This window comes from Paramormyrops kingsleyae, chromosome 4, assembly GCF_048594095.1.
Source record: "Paramormyrops kingsleyae isolate MSU_618 chromosome 4, PKINGS_0.4, whole genome shotgun sequence".
Lineage (NCBI taxonomy): Eukaryota > Metazoa > Chordata > Actinopteri > Osteoglossiformes > Mormyridae > Paramormyrops > Paramormyrops kingsleyae.
In genome coordinates, this window is record NC_132800.1 from 7,809,528 (window position 1) to 7,831,377 (window position 21,850).

General features: G+C 47.4%; 1 protein-coding gene across 2 annotated transcripts in view; it reads right to left on the reverse strand.

The window, feature by feature from the left end:
- Positions 1–454: 454 nt before the first annotated feature.
- Positions 455–21,850, reverse strand: part of LOC111837772 (1-phosphatidylinositol 4,5-bisphosphate phosphodiesterase gamma-1-like) — a 32,309-nt gene continuing 10,913 nt past the window's right edge. The window contains exons 6-33 of one of the 2 annotated variants that reach the window (XM_023800110.2): positions 19,660–19,744; positions 17,866–17,946; positions 17,588–17,622; positions 17,124–17,196; positions 16,209–16,304; positions 15,899–16,017; positions 15,601–15,686; positions 14,989–15,109; positions 14,026–14,194; positions 13,512–13,631; positions 13,169–13,276; positions 12,853–13,037; positions 12,514–12,714; positions 12,102–12,221; positions 10,343–10,526; positions 10,177–10,254; positions 9,865–9,968; positions 7,971–8,067; positions 7,729–7,795; positions 7,233–7,399; positions 7,042–7,138; positions 6,081–6,305; positions 5,488–5,633; positions 5,177–5,291; positions 4,920–5,081; positions 3,214–3,302; positions 2,949–3,127; positions 455–2,876 (exon numbers count right to left, since the gene is read on the reverse strand). In XM_023800110.2, the coding sequence (XP_023655878.2) occupies positions 2,816–2,876; positions 2,949–3,127; positions 3,214–3,302; positions 4,920–5,081; positions 5,177–5,291; positions 5,488–5,633; positions 6,081–6,305; positions 7,042–7,138; positions 7,233–7,399; positions 7,729–7,795; positions 7,971–8,067; positions 9,865–9,968; positions 10,177–10,254; positions 10,343–10,526; positions 12,102–12,221; positions 12,514–12,714; positions 12,853–13,037; positions 13,169–13,276; positions 13,512–13,631; positions 14,026–14,194; positions 14,989–15,109; positions 15,601–15,686; positions 15,899–16,017; positions 16,209–16,304; positions 17,124–17,196; positions 17,588–17,622; positions 17,866–17,946; positions 19,660–19,744 (3,370 nt within the window). In that variant the 3' untranslated portion in view covers positions 455–2,815. Of the gene's footprint in view, positions 2,877–2,948; positions 3,128–3,213; positions 3,303–4,919; positions 5,082–5,166; positions 5,292–5,487; positions 5,634–6,080; positions 6,306–7,041; positions 7,139–7,232; positions 7,400–7,728; positions 7,796–7,970; positions 8,068–9,864; positions 9,969–10,176; positions 10,255–10,342; positions 10,527–12,101; positions 12,222–12,513; positions 12,715–12,852; positions 13,038–13,168; positions 13,277–13,511; positions 13,632–14,025; positions 14,195–14,988; positions 15,110–15,600; positions 15,687–15,898; positions 16,018–16,208; positions 16,305–17,123; positions 17,197–17,587; positions 17,623–17,865; positions 17,947–19,659; positions 19,745–21,850 lie in introns of those variants that run through there. The other variant, XM_023800112.2, reaches the window with a different exon arrangement.

A 21,850-nucleotide genomic window follows, 5' to 3' on the forward strand; every position in this document is an offset into this window, starting at 1 on the left:
TACTGTCATAAACTGGCTATTTTGTTCAAATAAATGATTGAGCTGAGGTTTATTTCCACGAAACACGGAAACAGAAACAGGAGCAGGTTTTCATCTGACTTTCTTCTGGGGGTGGGGGGTAGACTAGCTTGAGAATTCGTAACAGTAAAACTCCAAACTTGGATGCACACTTCCCTCTTGTGGCTATTCGTGGAACTAATATTCTACATTAAAATTCACCTGAAACAGTAACTCAATCAATCAGCACGTTCACAAATATGTCACCATTATGATAATACACCAGCTTTCAGCCGAAGCAGTTTCATTTTTGCCGTGGTTTATAAAAGGTTTAACACTAACAGTTGCCATCAGAAATGTGAATGTTGTACTCCGGGGAACCTGGAGCAATTTCCTGCACTGTGACTATACGCATAAAAAATGTTGCAGAACACAGCAATATGGCCGAACCTTAAGATACCTAAAATGTATTTTTTATTTCAATGGACACTTGTACAGGTTTTTAGGGTGGCATTATACTGGACAGCTTGAAATAGATATTCAGTTAAATACAGGTAAATGCAGATAAATGCAGACAAAAGACAGGCAGAATTATTTTGGGCCAGGTGGGAGATAATCAGCTTTGCATAGACAGTCCAACCTGGTGCCACATGGAGTTGGGGGCATTTAAAGGGAATGTTATACAAGTCGCTTTGTTCATGTATCACACGCTTAACTACTGCATCTTCACATCCTCATGTGTGTAAGAGAACATTCCAACACATTCAGAATGACCAGGCATAATGAGGTAAAGTGTTCTTTTCGTTTTTTGTCATAGCCCTTCTAAGTGTGTGTATATATATATATATATATATATATATAAAACTTTATTTACTTAACCCAATAAATGGCACAGAGAGGATGAACTGAGACCATTAAAAAAAAACACCAAGCTCCAAACTCTGGCCAAGGTACAGCCACCCCGCCCACTCCAGCAGGTGGGTAGGGGCTACATTTGGGAGCCTGTATTGCCCCCGACCCCCTCAGGAAGCTGGTGGGCTCTGAGCTGCTAATCCAGTTTGATCCTCCCAGGGCTCCTGAGATGATGACTTCATGAGGACTCACTTTGCTAATCATCACTATATTATTATTATTAGTATATAGTTGCTCAGCAGATGCCATCAAAAGCAGCTGGCATTGCTTACCTTCTGGTAAGAAATCGAGGTTAAACGCCTCTCTCAAAGGTAAAACACCAGGACCCTTCTGAAGACTTGAAGCTAGAACTGGGTCCCTTAACCAGTGCGCCATCTGTTGCCATAACGATATAAGGGGTGTTTCCCTGACATGGGCAGTCCGATGTAGGTTCTGCTGCTCCAGATTGGGGAGGCAGGTGAACAGACGCCATGGGATCACAGACTCTGGGCTCTGCTGTTCACTCTTGCTAAGCAAAGTCTCTGTGTTCCACTAATCAGACTGGCATGACCTGGCTGTGGCTCCTTCCTCCAGAGCCACCGGCACATGTGCATGGCCGGTGATATTCTGCATATTGGTCCAGTACTAAAGTGATCTCAGATCTGGGCTTTGAGACTACCTGGATCACATGACACTTGTTCTGCCCCTTGTGCCCCATTACGCATCCTCCAATCGAAAAGCGAACCATAAGCCACAGGATTTCCCAAGCCGGGATTCGAACCCATAACCACCCAGGGGCTCCGGCTACCCCGGTGGTGTGGGGAAACGTGTGTTTGTGCTAATGAAAAATGCTGCGTCGAGAACATGGGGACATGGCAAAGGTAGAACGTAACAGCAGCGAGGGAACATAACATTACAGACAAGAGGACGTTTTGAAAAAAGTGCCAATGTTGACAGTGGGCGTGCACGTGCATATTGTGCCAAAGTGAGGGCAAGCGTGAAAACGAGTCACGGTTCTCGAATAAATGCTGAATCCTGAAACGCGCTTCCACCCTCGCCTGAGACGAAATGTCGGACCACGGCCTTCACAGGGGTCTACTCTTCAAAACAAATGAAATACCTTTGCTAATGTTATTTATTGCATTACAATTATTACGCCCTTCAAAAAAATTAATAGTTTATCGAGTAACCTTCCTCCCGCTCTCGGACAGAGATAGGGAGCTCCTGTTGCCGGCATATGTGTGTGTTAATCCCACTCTGTGATCTAATCCTAATCATACTAACCAAACAGCTACATAGGTATAACGTACCACTTACTACCTGTTTCTAAAAAAGGGACAGGGTTTTACCCATCATTCCCTCGGGTTTGTAGAGCGGCCTGCAGATTTAAATGTGCAGAGTTGTGGAGAAGTTCCTCAGAGTAGCAGGCCCTGCACAGTAGACTGAGAACTCACAGACGTGTGGACGTGTATTTGTATAGTTTGAAGGCACAAAACCTATTCATACTTTCCTTAGATCCCTACGCTCTTCTCTCACCGTTTGCTTTCATTCCAGTTTCTCACAGGGCATCGTAAGCGACCCATATTCTCTGCCTGCTTCTTCAACCGTCACTGGTTTTTAAAAAAATGCTATCTTTTTTTTTGTTACCATATTATGTCCAAGAAGAGTTCAAGACTGTGGGTCCATGTGGTCTTGTGTTGTTTGACATACATTGTCCTGTATTTTTTTCCAGTATGTTCCTGTAGCATGTCAATATTTTACCTAGCAACCGAAGACTGTAATTCCAGTTAGTTCTCGTGTTTCGTTACGAGACGGCAAAGTCAGCTCTGGGGTATGGAGGGCGACATCACCACCATGTGCATGGTCAAACTTCCTGCCCTCTAGTTTCCACCCATATTTTTCTGCTGCCCTCTGATGGCCGGAGGATTTAACTACGTTTCATCCCCATCTGCTGCCTCATCTTCTCTCTTTTCTTATTCTCTGTCAGCCTGTGGGAAGAGAGAGTCAGGGAGAGGCAAGTGTAGACTGTGTGTATAAGCATGATTGTGTATGGCTCACACCTGTGGTTGCGTGCCTCCATCAGTTCAGTCAGCTGGTCTTGTACAGAACGTAGTTCATCCAGGCTCTGCTGGTAGCTGTGGTCAGATGACCCTGCCCTCTCCAGGATAGACACCTGATTGGACAGTTCGTTGGTGCGCTCCCGTAACCGCTGGATCGACAAATACAGGTTCTCATCGTCCTGTGGACACAACAGACCAATCAGAGCGGCCCATGTGGGAGGGGCTAAGGGCAGACTGGATTAAGCATAGGTTAAGAGTAGCTGACCTTGGCATTGACGATCTCGATGTGTACCAACAGGGAGGCCAGCTCCAGCTCCTCACTGTAGCAGTTCTTCAGAGGGACACTTCTGTAACCTGTGAGCACATCAGCAAGTTTGTGATAGTCACACACTAACATGCTAACAAGCTAACATGCTAACACACTAACAAGTCATCTTTTTATACATGTATAAGTGATCCAACAGACTCACACAGAGAGTACTGTGTTGGCCCGCATATATGATCACCCTGATTATAAGATGACCCCCCACTTTTTGGCAAGTATTTTTGTGAAAAAGTTTTTAGAATACCAAATCTTAACTTTATAAAGAGAAAACTTTAATTTACAAGAACATACAATAATTTAACCAGCAATAAGATTACACGGGGGGAGGGTGGTAGATAATGAATATTGCAAACTCCCCAACCCTTGAGGGCGCAGAATGTTTTTGCTGCAGCAGACCCACATGACGATGTTAAAAAAAACCTATTGCTGAGAAAGGTCGAGCTATATTAATACATGATATGACAGCTCTTTAAAAATGAATGTTACTATATGTTTATAGCTATTTCAGTGTTAATAACGCACACAGAGAGTAATACTGAATGCCTACTGTCATCTATGTGTTAATAACACACACACACAGTAATACTGAATGCCTACTCTCATCTATGTGTTAATAACACACACACAGAGTAATACTGAATGCCTACTCGCATCTACGTGTTAATAACACACACACAGAGTAATACTGAATGCCTACTCGCATCTACCTGTTAATAACACACACACACAGTAATACTGAATGCCTACTCGCATCTACGTGTTAATAACACACACACAGAGTAATACTGAATGCCTACTCGCATCTACGTGTTAATAACACACACACACAGTAATACTGAATGCCTACTCGCATCTACGTGTTAAAAACACATACACACAGTAATACTGAATGCCTACTCGCATCTAAGTGTTAATAACACACACAAAAAGTAACACTGAGTTCCTTCTTGCATGTATGTACTAATAACACACAGCGAGTAATACTGAGTGTCTACTTGCATCTACGTGTTAATGACGCACATGGAGAGTAATACTGAGTGTCTACTTGCATCTACGTGTTAATGACGCACATGGAGAGTAATACTGAGTGTCTACTTGCATCTACGTGTTAATGACGCACATGGAGAGTAATACTGAGTGTCTACTTGCATCTACGTGTTAATGACGCACATGGAGAGTAATACTGAGTGTCTACTTGCATCTACGTGTTAATAACACATACAGAGTGATACTTATTGTCTACTTGTATCTAAGTGTTAATGACGCACACAGAGAGTAATACTGAGTGCCTACTTGCATCTACGTGTTAATAACACATACAGAGTGATACTTATTGTCTACTTGTATCTAAGTGTTAATGACGCACACAGAGAGTAATACTGAGTGCCTACTTGCATCTACGTGTTAATAACACATACAGAGTGATACTTATTGTCTACTTTTTTTTTTTTTCAAGATTCAAGATCTTTATTTGTCATACAAGTACAACACACAGTGAAATGTACACTGAGATCTAAGTGTTAATGATGCACACAGAGAGTAATAGTGAGTGCCTACTTGCATCTACATGTTAATGACGTGCACGGAGAGTAATACTGAGTGCCTACTCGCATCTACGTGTTAGTAACACACACAGGTGAGCCTACCGGTCTTGAGAGCTCGGACAGGGAAGACGGCCTGGGCCAGGAAGTTCGGGTCGCTGAACATGTCCTCCTCATACACCATGAAGCGCAGGAAGGAGAAGGTGGGGTTATGGATGTCAAACACGACCTGTTTCTGCATCCACACAGGGTTCAGTCCATTATCCGCTGGAGAGAGAGAGCCGCAGAGATCAGGCAGTCACTCCGGTTCTCTGGTTCAGTCAGACCACTAGGGGGAGTGCCCTTAACGTACCACAACGTACCCACAACATCTGTCTTGCTCTTGCTGCAGTCAAAGTCTGCCCCGCACACCTCCACCTCCACAAAGGGGCAGACGATGCTGCGGCCGTTCTTGGGGAGGTGGCGGGCTCCGAGTACCTAGAGATGGGGACAGAGGGGCACAGACAGTGACAAAGAGAGAGAGAGACAGGTACAAGAATATATATCAGCTAACATTCGGTGTTGTGACTGGCTGGAGACCTCGGCACCTACTTGCATCTGAATGGTGACTGGCTGGAGCCCTCAGCACTTACCTGCGGCTAGATGGTGATTGGCTCGAGACCTTGGCACCCACCTGCAGCTGGATGGTGATTGGCTCCACGCGCAGAGTGTCCTTGTCGAAGGGGTCGAAGTTCTCGTCTCTCATGATGTCAGGCTGAGGGACGTAACCGCTGCTCCCCCCAAGGGTGAACAGGGCCTGGTTGAGCTGCATGGGTTTGTCTGTGGCAGAAACACAGGACGGCAGGGCGCAGCTCTGCTTAAGCGGCTAAAGTCTTATTCGGGTGTATCAGCACCCCCTACAGGACTGTCTGGCAACTGCAGGTTTCCTGCTACCCTCTGCAAAAGATGCTGTATCCCCCCCCTCCTTCCTTCACAAGCATCTTGCCAAGGTGTGTCAGTTTGACAGGCTGAGCACCAGAAACGTGTGTGTGGGGCTGAGGGACGGGGGGTGGAATGGGGGGGCCCTTCTTCCCTGATGATTTTAAAGTCCCCTTCCATTTGAGCAGCTGGCCCAAGTCTGCGTGGCACTGCTGAGCAACACCCTGACCTTAAAGACAGATCATTCTGGAAACAGTATCATTTGCCTGCAATACCAGCATGTGGGGGTATTTTCTGCATAAATTGAGCATAAATGGAGCAGAGCACAGACACAGACGTACGCCATACCGGGGGTCTGGAAGTTGAGCGCCACCAGCTGGCAGCCGCACAGCCACATGGGCAGGGGGTCGTAGTTGGAGGAGTCGAGGCGCTGACCCTTGGGGTAGACGCGCGACAGCTGCCGCCGGTTGTACTGCAGGAAGCGCTTGCCGCGGCCCCGCGTGGCGAACTTCTCGGCCTTGGTCTCCGGGAAGGACGACATGTCCCGGTAACAGGCCCTGTCCGTTCCGATCTCTACCGGCAGTGTGGGCGAGGCCACGAGCAAACAGGTGGCATACAAGGGCAGTTAATGAGCCTGAACGCGTCATTAAAAAGCCTAAAATGGTGATTACTATTATAGCTTGAACAATCTTATAGAACAAGTGCGCATATGAAATGTGTGGATGGATGGAGAGTATTACTTTTAAACATTATAAGGGAATTCTCAATAAAAAAACTCACAAGACTTTATCTGACAGTCTTTGTATTGTCACTGTTTATTTGCATTTATTATTTACTGTTTATTACTGCCTTAATGTCTTTTTACTGTCTAAATGTGTGCTGTGCTAATGTAAAGCTACACTCTTTTATTTAGTTTCATACATTGGGAAGCACACCCATCCATCCATCCATCCATCCATGTATAATAACTTAAAGTTCCCTGTCTCTCTACCAACGGCAATCCCAATCATTTTTCCCTAAGGTCCATATCCATCTGCAACACAAGCCCAAGATCCAATGACGCCAGTTCAATTTTCTGCATTAAATTGTGTTTCAGTCAGTTCTGTACCCCTGCTCTGGGTTGTTTCATCATAATTTTAATAAAAAAACAGCATTAATTACAATCACTTTGCTCTCTAAATACTACGCCGATCTTGCTGTTGTGTTAAGTGGCTAAATAACACCGTGACATTTCCTGTGAGAGCTGGAGGATGAAGGGTATGAGGGAAGATGCAGAGAGAGGAAGGACAGGAAGGCCAGCGATCCTCACTCTCTTCGTTGAAGGGTACGGGTCGGCAGTACACCACGAGCTCCGACAGTTCCAGCGCTATCTTCTTCCGCCTCTCCATCTGTTTCTCCTCCTGCATCTGTTGCCATGGCAGCAGCACAGCATCAGCACCTCCCATGTGTCACCTGCCGGCCCCACCCCCATATGAGCATTTGTCCAATTCTGGCACAGACCCGTGCATCCGCGCTTTGGGCCGCCTCACGGATCTTAGCCACCCAGGCATTGAGGTCCTCCAGGGAGTCAGCGGCCACGTCCAGGGTCTGCACCGGGTGGGAGGACATCTGCTGGGAGTGCAGGGTGAACACGAAGGGTCTTGCATGCTTCCCTTCTTTCTGTACCACTAGGGGGCGACAGTGAGTCACATTATGTTAGTCCTGGTATTACAGGCTAGGGACATGACTTAGAATGAGGTTCAGCTTAGGCCAGGGACTTGGGTGGAGGAGGGTTTCAATCTAAAGTGACAGTGATGAGTTGGGGTTGAGCATTGAGGTTTAGGGTTGGGTTTAAGAAGGAAATCCTGATAGTTAAGCAGACTCTGTTTTCTGCATTGTTTAAAATCAGTAGCATCCTCATAAAAAAATGTGCTGTCAGGGTTTTTCAGCAACAGGGACATGCTGACCGCCCCCAATAATCCCCACAGGCCCCTTAAACAGATCCAGTTCAACTCACCCACTTGGCAGGTGGGCACGTCGATGAAGCCTTTGAGGAAGGTGCCCAGGGGACTGCTCTCAGAGGACTGTGGGAAAGAACAAGAAAGGAAAATTGACGTATGGACAAATATAATAATACTAATTAGTGAGCTCACCAGATTGTTTAATACATTCAGGCTTTCTGACTAAAACTCACATTAAACTTCTCCCAAAAGAACAACATGTAAGTTGAGTTAACCCCACCCCGTTTTGGGGACCCACCGCCTCGTCCGGCTCCCGCAGCGGAGAGCTGGGCAGTTCTTCCACATAGTTGGCTGGGAACCACAGCTGCTTCCTGCCCCCATAGTCACCCCGCCACCTAGAGGCAAACAGGCAAGTGGAAGGTAGAGATATATTTCATTGCTCGGCTGACACGTTCCTCAAGAAACCAACTGCAGATTCGCTCCACTGTATTTACAAGATATTTATTAAAATAGTTGTTAATCCTGTCTTAGTGTCTGAACTGGCTCCTTTAACCACTATGCCACTTGCTGCCTGGGCACTGTAGCTACTGACTTTCAAATACAGTCGTGAAAAAGAAAGTTACACTCTCTGTCAATTCTAAGGTTTTACGTGTCAGGACATAGCGAATCATCTGGTCCTTAGCAGGTCTTAAAATGAAGTAAATGCAACCTCAGATGAACAACAACATATGACATATTACACAGTGTCATTACTAATTTAACAAAAACAACACCAAAATGCAGAAGCAGTGTGTGAAAAATTAAGTGCCCCCTCACTGCTTCCATAGCAATTAAGAGAATAAGTAGCAGACAAGTGAGGCCCATCAAATGCCCTTAATGAATTGATCATTAGCAAGTGTGATCACCTCTATAAAAGCAGAAGCTTTAACTGTTTGCTTATCTGGAGCATCCAGGTGTGTGTTACCACAATGCCAAGGAGGAAAGACATCAGCAATGATCTTAGAGAAGCAATTGTTGCTGCCCATCAATCTGGGAAGGGTTATAACGCCATTTCCAAACAATTTGAAGTCCACCGTTCTCCAGTGAGAAAGATCATTCACAAGTGGAAAACATTCAAGAGAGCTGCCAATTTTCCTAGGAGTGGATGTCACCCCAGGTCAGACCGTGCAATGCTCAGAGAAATTACAAAAAACAGAAGAGCTACATCCCAGACTCGACAGGCCTCAGTTAGCAGGTTAAATTTCATGACGGTACAATAAGAAAAAGATGAAGAGTTGCATCTGAACAATCCACAAGACTTCTGGAACTGTCCTTTGGACAGGCGTGACCAAAGTGGAGATGTTTGATTCTTTTTGGAGATGTTTAGCCATAATGCACAGCGCCATGTTTGTCGAAAACCAAATAGCATATCAGCACAAACACCTCATACCAACTGTCAAGCACGATGGTGAGGGGTGATGATTTGGGCTTGATTTGCACCCACAGGACCTGGGCACCTTGCAGTCATTGTTTCAACTACAAACTCCTCTGTATACCAAGGTATTGTAGAGTCCAATGTGAGCCCATCTATCCAACAGCTAAATCTTGGCCGAAACTGGGCCATGCAGCAGAACAATGATCTGAAGCGCACCAGCAAATCTACAACAGAAAGGCTGAAAAAGAAAAGAATCACTGTCACGATGGCAGTGCTGTGGCGGGACCTTAAGAGAGCTGTGCATAAACGAATGCCCGCAAAACTCAATGAACTGAAGCAACACTGTGAAGAAGTGAAGGCCAAAATTCCTACACAGCAATATGACAGACTGATAAAGTGATACAGAAAGCGATTACTTCAGGTTAGTCCTGCTAAAAGTGGTCCTACAAGTTACCGAATCATGGGGTGAACTTAGTTTTTCCACACATGGCTTCTCCATTTTGGCTTCATTTTTGTTAAATAAATAATGACACGGTGGAGTCTCTTGTGTGTCGTTTTACACCTGAGGTTAGATATAAGCCAATTTAAAACCAGATGATTTTTTTGTTTATGTCCTAATACGTAAAACCGTAGAAACCGTACTTTCTTTTTCACATGACTGTATGCCTTTACCACACACAGCATTTATTAGATTTGATGTCAGATTTCTGTTGGTTCAGCTGGATGTTTTTGTTGAGTCATTGAGGTCCAGCTGTTCGTCGCAGACGGCGCCCCCTACCAGCCTCCCTCCTGCTTATCCACGTTGAGGATGAGGGCCTGCTTGGGGAAGGACAGCTCGTCCTCCCTCTGTGCCCGGTAGTCGTATAGTGCCTTGACGGTACACTGTGCCGGGGGGAGCACAATCAGTCGGTAACCATGACAACATTATATTAGCTAGCATTTTTTTCTGGAAAATAAACTAATGAAACATAGGGAATTTTTCATATCGGGCTCCTGAATGCACCTCACAAAACTTATAGGTCTAAATTGTAGTGTCTGTGGACCAGGCTTGCTATTGAACAACCAGGCTCGCACATGACCTTTGACCTACCCTAGCGGTGGGCATCTTGTTGGCCTCCACATAGAAGTGCGGCGTGCGGACCTCATAAAGCGCCCCATAGTCCAGCTCCTGGAGACCAACAGAGGGAGAAGCCATGTCAAGCATCCCAGAATGCTTTGCTCTGGATCTGGTCCTATTTGGCCCATTGAGGTGTTACCGTGGTGCCCATGCGGTCCAGTGTGTCCTCATTAATGGGGTAGCGTAGCCTCATCTTGCGGTACAGCGGGTGCTTCTCATAGTAGCTAACGAGGTCCACCAGGCTCTCGAACTCTGCCGAGCTGCCCAGCATGAAGAGGCGACCCTCCTGCTGAATACGGCAGTGCTTGATCTTCCCCTCGGCCCTGGAGGCAAGGAATAGCGGGATAACACCATGTAATTACAGGATAGCACTGAGAGAAATTAGCTATATGCTAATGGTGCATTCCATTTGCCCTCGGAACTCGGATTCCGAGTTTTGAAGCCGGAATTGACAACATGCACGCTCCCGTTTCTCGGAGATCCAAGAAATATCTTGGAGCAGCACAGAGGATCCCGAGTTCAGAATCCAGGATGGCTGTGCCCTTTATGAACAGAAGTGAAAGTTGTAGTTTCATACTGTTTAAGCACTACTTCTTATTTGTGGCTCAATAAATAGTTTTATACGTAAAGCACCGCGCGTAATGTGTTATCAACTGATATTGCTAACAATGGCTAACAATTAATCGGGCTAGAATTTGATTTTATGATTAGTCAGATTATTTGTCGGATTTACGGTAGTTCAGGCTAATTGTAAGTGAACGAAGATAAAGGCCATTTAATCTGAGGTACCTTAAATCCGACAAGCTGTCTGGCTAATCAAAAAATCTTACTTTTTGATATGGGTCCGTGGTATTGCTACTTCTGTGGCAAATGGAACGCATCCGACTCGGTTTTCCCCAAGTTTTTAGTGGATGTGACGTAATCTCGACAACCGAAACTCAGATCCGAAGGCAAATGGAACGCACCATAACAGTGAGGAAAGTGGTACAGATTACCGTAGGAAGTAATTCACTATAGGCTGACACTCTGAAGAATGAGGGGCAGACTATTACTGGGCGAAATTAGCTACAAGGTAACACTGAGGAATGAGGTGCAGGCCATTATTTGAAGAAATTAACTATAGGCCAACACTGACTAATGAGGTGCAGGCCATTATTTGGAGTAATAAGCTATAGGCTAACACTGACGAATGAGGTACAGGCCATTATTTGGAGTAATTAGCTATAGGCTAACACTGAGGAATGAGGTGCAGGCTAATATCAGGAGGAATTAGCTACAGGCAAACAGTGAGGAATGTGATACAGGCTATCATTGGGAGTAATTAGCTATAAGCTAACATTGAGGAATAATAAGCTCATGGGTGTTTTACTTATACAAAAATGTTCTGAGGGCAGAACACACTAACCAACTAGAGGAGCCAGACCATCTAATGAGATGTTGCTTGGACCCACCTCACCTACAATCTGGTTATCATTTTTGTATAACTCCCACGAGTGAATAAGACACAGGCCACCACTGAAAGAAATTAGCTACATGCTAACACTGAGGAATGAGGCACAGTCTATGATTGGGCGTAATTAGCTACAGGCTAACATTGTGGAATGAGGTACAGGATATCATTGGGAGTAATTAGCTACAGGCTAACATTGTGGAATGAGGTACAGGATATCATTGGGAGTAATTAGCGACAGGCTAACATTGAGGAATGAGGTACAGGATATCATTGGGAGTAATTAGCTACAGGCTAACATTGTGGAATGAGGTACAGGATATCATTGGGAGTAATTAGCTACAGGCTAACATTGTGGAATGAGGTACAGGATATCATTGGGAGTAATTAGCTACAGGCTAACATTGTGGAATGAGGTACAGGATATCATTAGGAGAATCAGTCACACCTGAAGGAGATGGCATAGGAATTAGCCTCACTGCGTTTGCGCACCAGGAAGGCGCCGTCCCGTGGCACGCGCATCAGCATGTGCTCAGCCTGTACCCGCGACAGGCAGGAGTGGAACCACCTGCAAAAGACAGCCATGTAGTCAGGTCACGATGCTCTGCCATCTCAGCCCTCCATCTATCCCCATCTCTCCAAAAGCTACTGTAATGTGCATTATGATGTTAAAAAAATATACGATACAGTTAAAAATAGTGAACCTTTGTTGTTACAGTCAAGTCATGTGAAGTCAGTCAATGTGGCCTTATTGCAGCCACTCTTGACCTTTCACCTCCCCTGACCCCTATGGCCTCACTGTGCCCACCCTTGACCTTTCACCTCCCCTGTCCCCTGACTGCCATGTGTTCCCTGCTCACTCGCGGCTCTCGTGGGCATTGGGTTGGGGCACAGGGTTCCCCAGCCGCATCTCAAACTCATTGCAGCGCAGTGGTGTATCCCGGTAGTGGCTGATCAGATGGTACAGGCTGTCGAACACCAGGTTGTCCGTCAGGTAGAACCGGGTTGAGCCCGACTCCTGCCGGGAGTGGATGCGGCAGTGCTGGACGCGCCCTGAGCGCCTGGGGGGGGGGGGGGGGGGGTTAAATCACAGGTTTTAGTATGATCTTCACACTTGCAAGAAAAAAGGAGTGAATAAAAGAGGAGATAGACAGGAGAGGAGAAGATGGAAAGGAGAGACGCCCGTAAGGGGCACTCACCAGAAAGACAGGGTGTAGTCGCCCACAAAGGTCTCACTCTCCCGCACCAGGAAGGTGCCATCCTTGCCCCCGCCTTCGCAGTAGTCCTGCAGCAGCTTCTCGGCCACCTGCCGACCATCGCGCCCCCCCCCCAGTTTGCCATGGAACCAGCGCTCCGCACAGTGCTGCTCGTTGTTGTTATACTCCTGTCGGGGGGTGAAGGGAAATGAGGGAAGGGAGCAGAGTGAGACATGAAGGTGTGGAGAACTATGGGGTGGCCTGTCTCAGTCCAGCCCAGGGCCCAACCCCAAAGGCGGATCCTCCCCGCCAGACTCACCTCCTTATTGTCCTCGTCCTCCTCTTCCTCGCCACTCTGATAGCGGGATGTCTCCTCTGAGTAGTAGATCTTATTGCTGGTCAGAACAAAGTAGTGTGGGGTCCAAGTCTAAAAGACACACACACACACACACAAACATAGACATAGACACACATACACAATTAGCCTGCTACAGACATTTCAGCCTGTAAGATACTGCTGAGCTTAATTGCTAATTAGTTTTGCTAAATGGTTAATTATGTCCTTACTTGAACAAGGGGGTGTGGTCAATGCTGGCCAATCTCATGCCCCTCCTGAAGTAAACAGCACCCCCCCCCCTCCACAGGCCAAGGCCAATTCTTACGTGGTCGATGGGGTCCTCCAGGTACAGGAGGCCATTGCAGAGCGAGTTGCTGATGTCGCTCTCGGAGTAGCTGGCCGACGTCACCTCCTCGTACAGTGTCCCCTCCGCCAGCTTCTTGTGCTGACAGGAGGCAGGGGACATGGCGGCTTAGCTCACACGCTTAGAACACGCTACATGCCCCTCTACACTCTCCCTCCTCATATATACCTGTGTATTCCTTCCTGCTGGCCTGCAGGGATCTCTACCACCTCCCACAGGCCCATGTGGTCCATCCTTTCTTCAAGCATTAATGTCTCCCAACTACTCTATATATACCGCTCTAGCCACATATAACTCCTCCCACATAGCATTCTGGCTCCTCCCCCTAATCATTTCTGTACATTTTACACATGTACAGCTTATGTGGGCAGACGAATGGATGGATGGATGGATGGATGGGTAGACAGATGTAAGATGCCACCTGCTGTTCTCATTCTTCCTGGCCGGTCTCCAGGGGCCCCTGACAGCTCCTCACCTTGATGAGGATCTTCCTCCTGAGCTGGTAGGGTGAGGGCAGCTCATCTGCAGAAGAATCCACCGCCTTGGTTAGCAGCAGCTCCCCAAACACCTTCTTAAAATGGGTGGCCATGTTCCTCTGCTGCACCACGCTACAGTGGTCTTCAATGGAGAGGACCACGGGGTACCTGCCGAGAGGGAGAGGGTCAAAGGCACCTATAGCCAATGATGACCATGGATGGGAGGAGTTAGTTGGTGTAGGCGGGGCTAGAGAGGTACCTGGAGGAGATGGAAGGGTTTTATGCTTGAAAAGGGGAGGGAATATTGAAATAATTAGCAGGAGGAGCCAGATGGGCCTGTGGGAGGAGTTAGGGAATCTTGGGTGGAGCTAAATGGGAAGGAGGGGGAGGGGCCAGATGGGCCTGTGGGAGGAGATAGGGAATCTTGGGTGGAGCTAAATGGGAAGGAGCCAGATGGGCCTGTGGGAGAAGTTAGGGAATCTTGGGTGGAGCTAAATGGGAAGGAGGGGGAGGAGCCAGATGGGCCTGTGGGAGGAGTTAGGGAATCTTGGGTGGAGCTAAATGGGAAGGAGGGGGAGGAGCCAGATGGGCCTGGGGAGGAGTTTGGGAATCTTGGGTGGAGCTACATGGGAAGGAGGGGGAGGAGCCAGATGGGCCTGGGGAGGAGTTAGGGAATCTTGGGTGGAGCTAAAGCAGTACCTAGAGAAGATGGGAGGGGTTTATGCCTGGAAAAAGATGAGAGGATGTATAGAACTAAATGGGAAGGAGGGGGAGGAGCCAGATGGGCCTGGGGAGGAGTTAGGGGTATCTATAGACCTCTACAAGTATTCAGGTATGATTTGAGGTTGGAGAGGCAGTGTAGTGGGCCATGAGAGGGAGTGGGAGGGCATAGTCTACCATAAAAGGGAGAAAGGGAGGGAACAGAAACAGCGGGGGGCAAAAGGGTGGGTTCACACACTCACTCGGACGTGACGAATGCATGCTCTTTGATGGTGTGCAGCACATCCAGGAACTTGATCTTGGAGGTGAGGGTGTGGCCATGGTAGATGATGGGCAGGTCGTCGGGGCCGTCCCAGCAATCCACTGCAGCACGGAGAGGCAGGGGGTCGGTGTGACGGACACAGCCGTGTGCGGGGCAAGGCAACCACACAGCAGGGGGAGGGCAGAAAGAGAGACAAGGATGGAGGGAAAAAGCGCAATAATGTCAAGGGGCTGAGGTTCACATGTAGCAGGAGACTGGCTGGCTGAATTCCACAGCCACTCAAAGATTACATAACACAGTATTATTCTGCACCTATATTATCAGTTCATTTTGTCCATTTCTCAGTCATGTACAGTCCATTTTTCAGTCTCAGTACAGTCAGTACAGTCTCAGTACAGTCTCTGTGTAGTCATGGGAGGACAGAGTTTACTATGGAAATTAGTTGGAAAAATGGAAGAAATATATTATCGATATATATTGATCGGTCTGTACACCTGTGGAAGGGATCTTAAAAAGGATCACAGTAGTGATAGAGAGAGACAGAGAGGGAGAGGTAGACAGACTGATGGGAGGCCGAAGCAGCTCTCCTTACGTTCGATGCAGCGACAGCCCATGCGGAGACAGCGGGCGTAAGCCTCAAGAGACGACTCACTGGAGAACTGGTCACCCGTCAGGTACCTAGGATGGGATTTTAAACACCGTAAGGTGTGAGAAAGAGCTGATAAAGACACCCTAACCCCCTTGCCGATTAACTCCTGGGTCAGAGTAAAGCATCATGAAAGCCAGTCGTGACCCGCCACACTTCGTTTATGCAGCTCTGACCGCCTTTTTGTACGCAACAAAGCAGTAAGCAGAGCATCGCCCCCCGCAGGAAAGGAGGTGTCACATACGTGTTGTGAGAGGAGGAGATCCAGTACTGGGACAGTGGCTTTTTCATGTCCTCAGAGGAGACGGGCTGGGGGTGTGGCTCGCAGATGGAGTTCTCCTTGGAGAAGAGGAATGTGAGGAACTGGAGGAAAAGAGAGAGAGACTCAGAGAGGCTAGCACTGGCGAGGGTGAGGTTTATGTCATTTAATCTGCTGGAAAAAAGGTAATTTGTGCCACGTGAAGAGCACGCTTGCATGCGTATGTGGGTGCTGGTCCTCCCGTGTGCAGAGCATGTGGGGGGGGGGGTGTGTGTGTCCTCGTGGGGGGGCACACCTCATCCAGCTGAAGCGTGGGGTCCAACTGGGCCCCGCACCTCAGGTACCCCGACAGGAACTCTCTGACCCGGCTCAGGTCCGCACCCCAGGCTTCCTGCAACATGATTGATGAAACCCACTAAGTGAAGCAGCCAGAGTCGGCTCACTGGAATCTTTCTTTGCCAGATACATCTTCAGTTAGGGGTCGTCTGTGACCCGGATGGTAAAACGTGTCATTTGAACCAGCTTTCAAAGTCAATGAGCACCACTGAAAGGGCTCAGGATTCTAGCAGTATAACAGTTATTAATATATGTTGCTTCCAGGACAAAGGGGCTCACAATATCCCAGCACCCCCTGGCCTTAGGGGCTGTCTACAAATTACACCTATCACTAGAGATGCAGAATGTCCTGGCTAAAAAACATGAGCATCGGCCCATATTTCTTAAAAATCAAAACACAAGCATCAGTCTGATGTGTCAGTCATTTCAGATTGATCTGAGGGCCAGATTTAGTCATAAAACGTGGGCAGGTACTTTGAGACCTTTTCTAAGTGATAAATGAGGCAATGAAATCCTTCGTCCTTCGCTACGGAAAATGGCTGATTGCCCAGTTCAATCCCCATTATTTCAGCAGTTGAATCTTTAGCTCTGGTGGTGCTTTTTGGTGGTGCTTTTTTTTTCTTAAATATCAGCCAATATTGATATGCTGATATATACCGTGCATCTCAACCTAATGCTAAAAAAGGATAAACCTTAAATGTCATTTGTTCCCGCCTGAGCTTTGAAATCAACACTAGGTAGTACGGGAGTAGCAAGGCGCTAATGGAATCTGGCGCAATTCATTTTTTGTTCAGCAGGTGGCGTAGTGGTGTAGGGTCACAGAAAATTGCAGTCCCACTAAGGCTGATTTTATTTCATATTGTCTCGTTTGTACCTTCTGGTCCAGCTGCAGGAATTTCTGGAAGTCATAAAGAGAGATCTGGCACAGCTCGGGTCGATCCACATTTCTGTTCGGAAAAACACACACACATGTGTGCAAACAAAGACATTAATAACCATGACATCTATCATAGCAGGGCAGTATAAATTATATTTATGAAAGTAATCTCAAACCAGCTGCAGTACGTGGGTGCATGTTATGCGCAGAAAGTTTGTACCAGCAGGGGGCAGCAAAGCGCCAAAAGCGAGCAGGGATCTGGGTGAGTGAAGGAGAAAAGGGATGAGAGGTGGAAAAGAAAGGGATCAGAGGCAGGGGAGAAGAAGCGATGAGGGGGACAGGGATGAGGAGGAGGAGAGGAGAATGGTGAAAATGAAAACCAGAACAACTGCGATGGAAATGCGGGGATCGGGGGTTTTGGGGGGGGCGGGGATCAGTGGGGTAAGGGGGGGGGGGCTTACCGCAAGGGGAAGGACAGCTCCAGCTGTTCGATGATCTGAGGGGAGAGAGGAGGCGTACTGTAAGGGGTGGGGCACAAGGGCGGCACTGCAGACCTAGGAAAAGTACCTTCGGTGCGTGGTATGTGTGGGTGTGTGCGTGGTATGTGTGGGTGTGTGCGTGGTATGTGTGGGTGAGTGCTTGGTATGTGTGGGTGTGTGCGTGGTATGTGTGGGTGTGTGCGTGGTATGTGTGGGTGTGTGCGTGTTGCATTGTGGGACGTGTGCCGAGCTGGACTCACACTCCTCTGAGTGTCGAACATCAGCGTCCTGTACAGCTGGGCGAAGTGGGGGTAGGACAGCTCGCAGCGGGCCTCCACCTCCTGGGGAACACACACACAAACACAATCCATATGTTCCGATCACTGTGGGGACTCTCCATTCATTTCTATGGGCATAACCTCCTAACTATGATAACTATGACCCCTATCCAACCCAACCCTTAACCATAAGGAACCAAACAAAATACAAGACTTTTAGTTTTCTTCTGTGCATTCACAGATTTTTATAAATGTGAAATTTATATTGTGGGGACCTGAAAAATATCCCCATGAGTTAAAAAGTAACAGGATGTTACATTTGGTCCCCACAATGTGGTAAATACAACCCCCCACGCACACCAGGAAACTGGGACCCTCCTCTCAGAGCAATAGCCCACACATTTGAGAGGAAAAGCCCACAGCTGACAACTCACAATGATACTGGCCCAGGAGAGCAGCAAACCAGATACAGTTACCAAGCAAAACACACCCGTGACTCCTGTCCGGGGCTCTGCAGTCTCCCTCGATCCATCAGTCATGTTCCAAAACCACAGACCTCTCACTCCAAACATTCTCTAACCTAGGGGTGGTTATGGGATTTCATTTAAGGTGGGAGGCGGAGTATAAGACGGGTCATAATTCAAACAATGGGGCCATCTATATTATTAACCAATGATCTGATCTGAATCAGCGACTGACAGGGGATTGGCCAATCAGCTTTCAGACAGGGCCAGTGCCCTTGTGGCCCCGCCCATGAATACATCCATGCCTCCACCAGACACTCAGTTAGCCACCTATTTACCAGCCAATACTCTGACTAAACAAGTCAGTTTGTGACCAGGCCACAGGCTAAGGTACCGACAGGTTCCCTGTAAAAACACCGTGCTATAAATAAAGTTTCAAAATGTGCCCTCCACACGCCACTATGAATGAAAGCACAGTGCAGGTACTAAAAGGAACAATTGTGAGGTGAAATCACACCAGTTCTGCTTGGGGCCCTGATCACCGACCGCATCGAGTGGACGCCGTTCTCGCTGACAGCAACTTGCCGGCGATGCGTCAGCTGTCTAGCACCATATAAATAGCAGCACGTTCACTCGTCGTTGTGAATCACCCTACGGCCAATTGACCACCAATATGAATTACTTCCGTATCCAATCAGCTGCCTCCATGAATCACCCCACACCCAATCAGCCATCGCCGTGCCAGTCATAAAATACAGAGCAGGGATCTTTCCGGAATCCATGACCATTCTACATGTTGGTGTATGACGCCTTGCTTATGCATATGCTTATTTATCAGGTTCTGGTAGGACTATGCAGCTTAAAAGGTCTTAAATCTTAATTTCCACATTTTAACATTACTTTCCATGGCCTAAAATTTGTAACTAAAACCAGGTTTATAGGTTGGGATCACAGCTTTGAAATCGAAGGTTGCAGATCCAAGTTCCACAACACCTTCAGAAGAATATCCCACTATATGAAGAAATGGTGGATAAAACGTCCATTTATCCATCCATAACCCAGGACAGGGCGCCAACCCATCGCGGTGAAAAAAACTTAACTAATTTTATTCATACATATATATAGGCTTCTGTTGTCATAATTAATGCTCATGTTTCTATTATAAGATGTGTACAAGAGAATTTAGGTACTTCATGGTGTATAGTTGAATATTTCTGGCATATTTTGGGCAGATATAGGACGTGCAGCTCTAACACATGTGTCACAGCCACCGGGGTGGGGAGGGGGGATGCGAGCACCGTGACGGGCTCACCTGCAGCTTGTCCTTCAGGAAGCGCATGTTGGGAACGCGGTAGTTGATCTGGGGCAGCAACACCTTCACGTCCTTGACGGTGATGCTGCAGGGGGCACAGAGACAGACAGAGGGATGCTGTGTCTCTGTGCCTCAAACCCCCCCCCCCCCCTTACATCCCCCTGTGAGAACTGCCCCCATCCCTCTGTCTCCTCTCATTTTCCTACAAGGACTTCAGGAAGCAAGCATAGGAGGTCACATGACCTTGAAAAACGAGAATTTGATTATTAACAAAAAACTTTCAGAAATGCAACAATTTAACTCAAGGAAACATCCCCACTAAGCAGCCTGTTGCGGGGGGTGGTAACAAGCTGCCCCACAGTGTTACTCAGGAGGTATTTCTGCGGGGGGCCCTTCTCCTTAAGAATGAAATAAAACCCAGGCGTGCAAATGCACATGCATCAGCATCACGCGTACGGGAATGAAACTGTCACGCAAAGATGCCGTGTCAGCCTGTCCTGAGTCAGACACACACACACGCAGCCAGAAACAGAGCTGGAAAACAGCAAAACCCCTTTTCACTACTCCCCAGAATCTAGTTTTGCTGAAATAGAACCAACCTCGTGTGCGTGAAAACCTACGGCAGTAATGCGTATAGCGATCAGTATCTGTCATTTTTTGCTTGTCCACCTTATCTTAATCTCCCTGTTTGTTGTGATATTTACATACAATTTCCAAGGCGTTATGTTTCCACTGGCGTTTTTTTGTTTTTTTTTTCTCTTTCTTCCTTGACTTCCTCCTGGAAAATCCCCGTGGAGCACTTTTCGGCACGCCTGCTTGTAAAACAGGCCGAGGCCTCTGGACGAAATACGATCGACGGCATTTGGAAAACTTTATAGCCGGTCCATTGTTGCCGGGGACTGTGTTGTTGGTCTGGGCTGCAGTTCCTATTTTTGGCCTCCAGGGGGGTGATTTCCACGAAAAAAAAAATACAGCAAACGAAAACCCTCGACTGTACCGTCTCAATCCAAACAGAAACGGACAAAGGACAATGGGAGGCAGATCCACTAAGGCCAGCAAATAACCCGCAGCCCTTCTGACACAAGCCACACGCCGTTCCCATGCAAAGGCTGCTGTTACGTGGCTAATTCAAACAATATTTATATAGAGTAACGTAAAGGAGTCGAAAAGAAATTAGCTAATGAGCTACCGGACGACACCCATGACAGGAAGTGCAGGTGCTGGAATGTTCCGGGTGCGAAACAGCCATGCTGGCGTGTGTGCAGGGACTTGGTTACACGGATTTGCACTTTCTTGCCTCCAACTCTGATTTGACCATTGCTTTCCGTGCATGGAGCTGGGAAGCAGGCCATACCGCATCACTTCCTGTTGCACGGGGCACGGCCGGTCTTATCGGGCCAGGGCAGGCCTGCTGCTTGTTCCGGACCTCACTTCCTGCTAAGGTGGGGCTGGACCTGGCTTTTAATTTAGATTTTGTTTTTGGGGGCAGGGGCTTTTTTTTCATTTTGTTTTAACATTCTGCTCTTATGCATCCAGCAATTCCACCCTCCCTTCACCCAACGTTTGAATTGCAAGGCCCCTCTCTGACATTACTTCCCCCCCACCCTCCTGCCACCGAACTTCACCTCTATTGTTCCTTGAGGCACTGAGAGCCGCAGCCAAAATGAAAATAAAAGGGGGCCCCCTCTGTGCAGGGGGCGCCATGGTGCCAACGCCGCCCTCAGCCCTGCGTGGCCTTGTTGGCATCACGTCTACCAAGAGCTACGGCCTCTCAAGCTCTGGCTGACCAGCTGATTTCATTGGTTAGCTGGTGATTGCCTGGCAACATGAGCCTAAGCTTCGGCCTATAACGGTATAGACCCCGCCCCTCACACCCTCATCCAATCAGTTCTAAGAGATGATTTATTGACCATGATTTCCTCATTGGCATAACCTCAACTCAATATACCACTTAGGCAAGTCCTGAAATATGTAAGGAAAAATATTTAAAAAAACATTTATGAAAATCATAAAAATATGTCACTTTGGACTGTTATATAAGCATTACAGAATACGTGTATTATTAAATAAAGCTAATTAGGAGTCACCTCTTCAAAATTAAACATTTAAAACATTTGTTAAAGTGTTAAAAATATGTCACTTTGCACTGTTACATCAGCATTACAGAATATGTGTATCACTAAATAAAGCT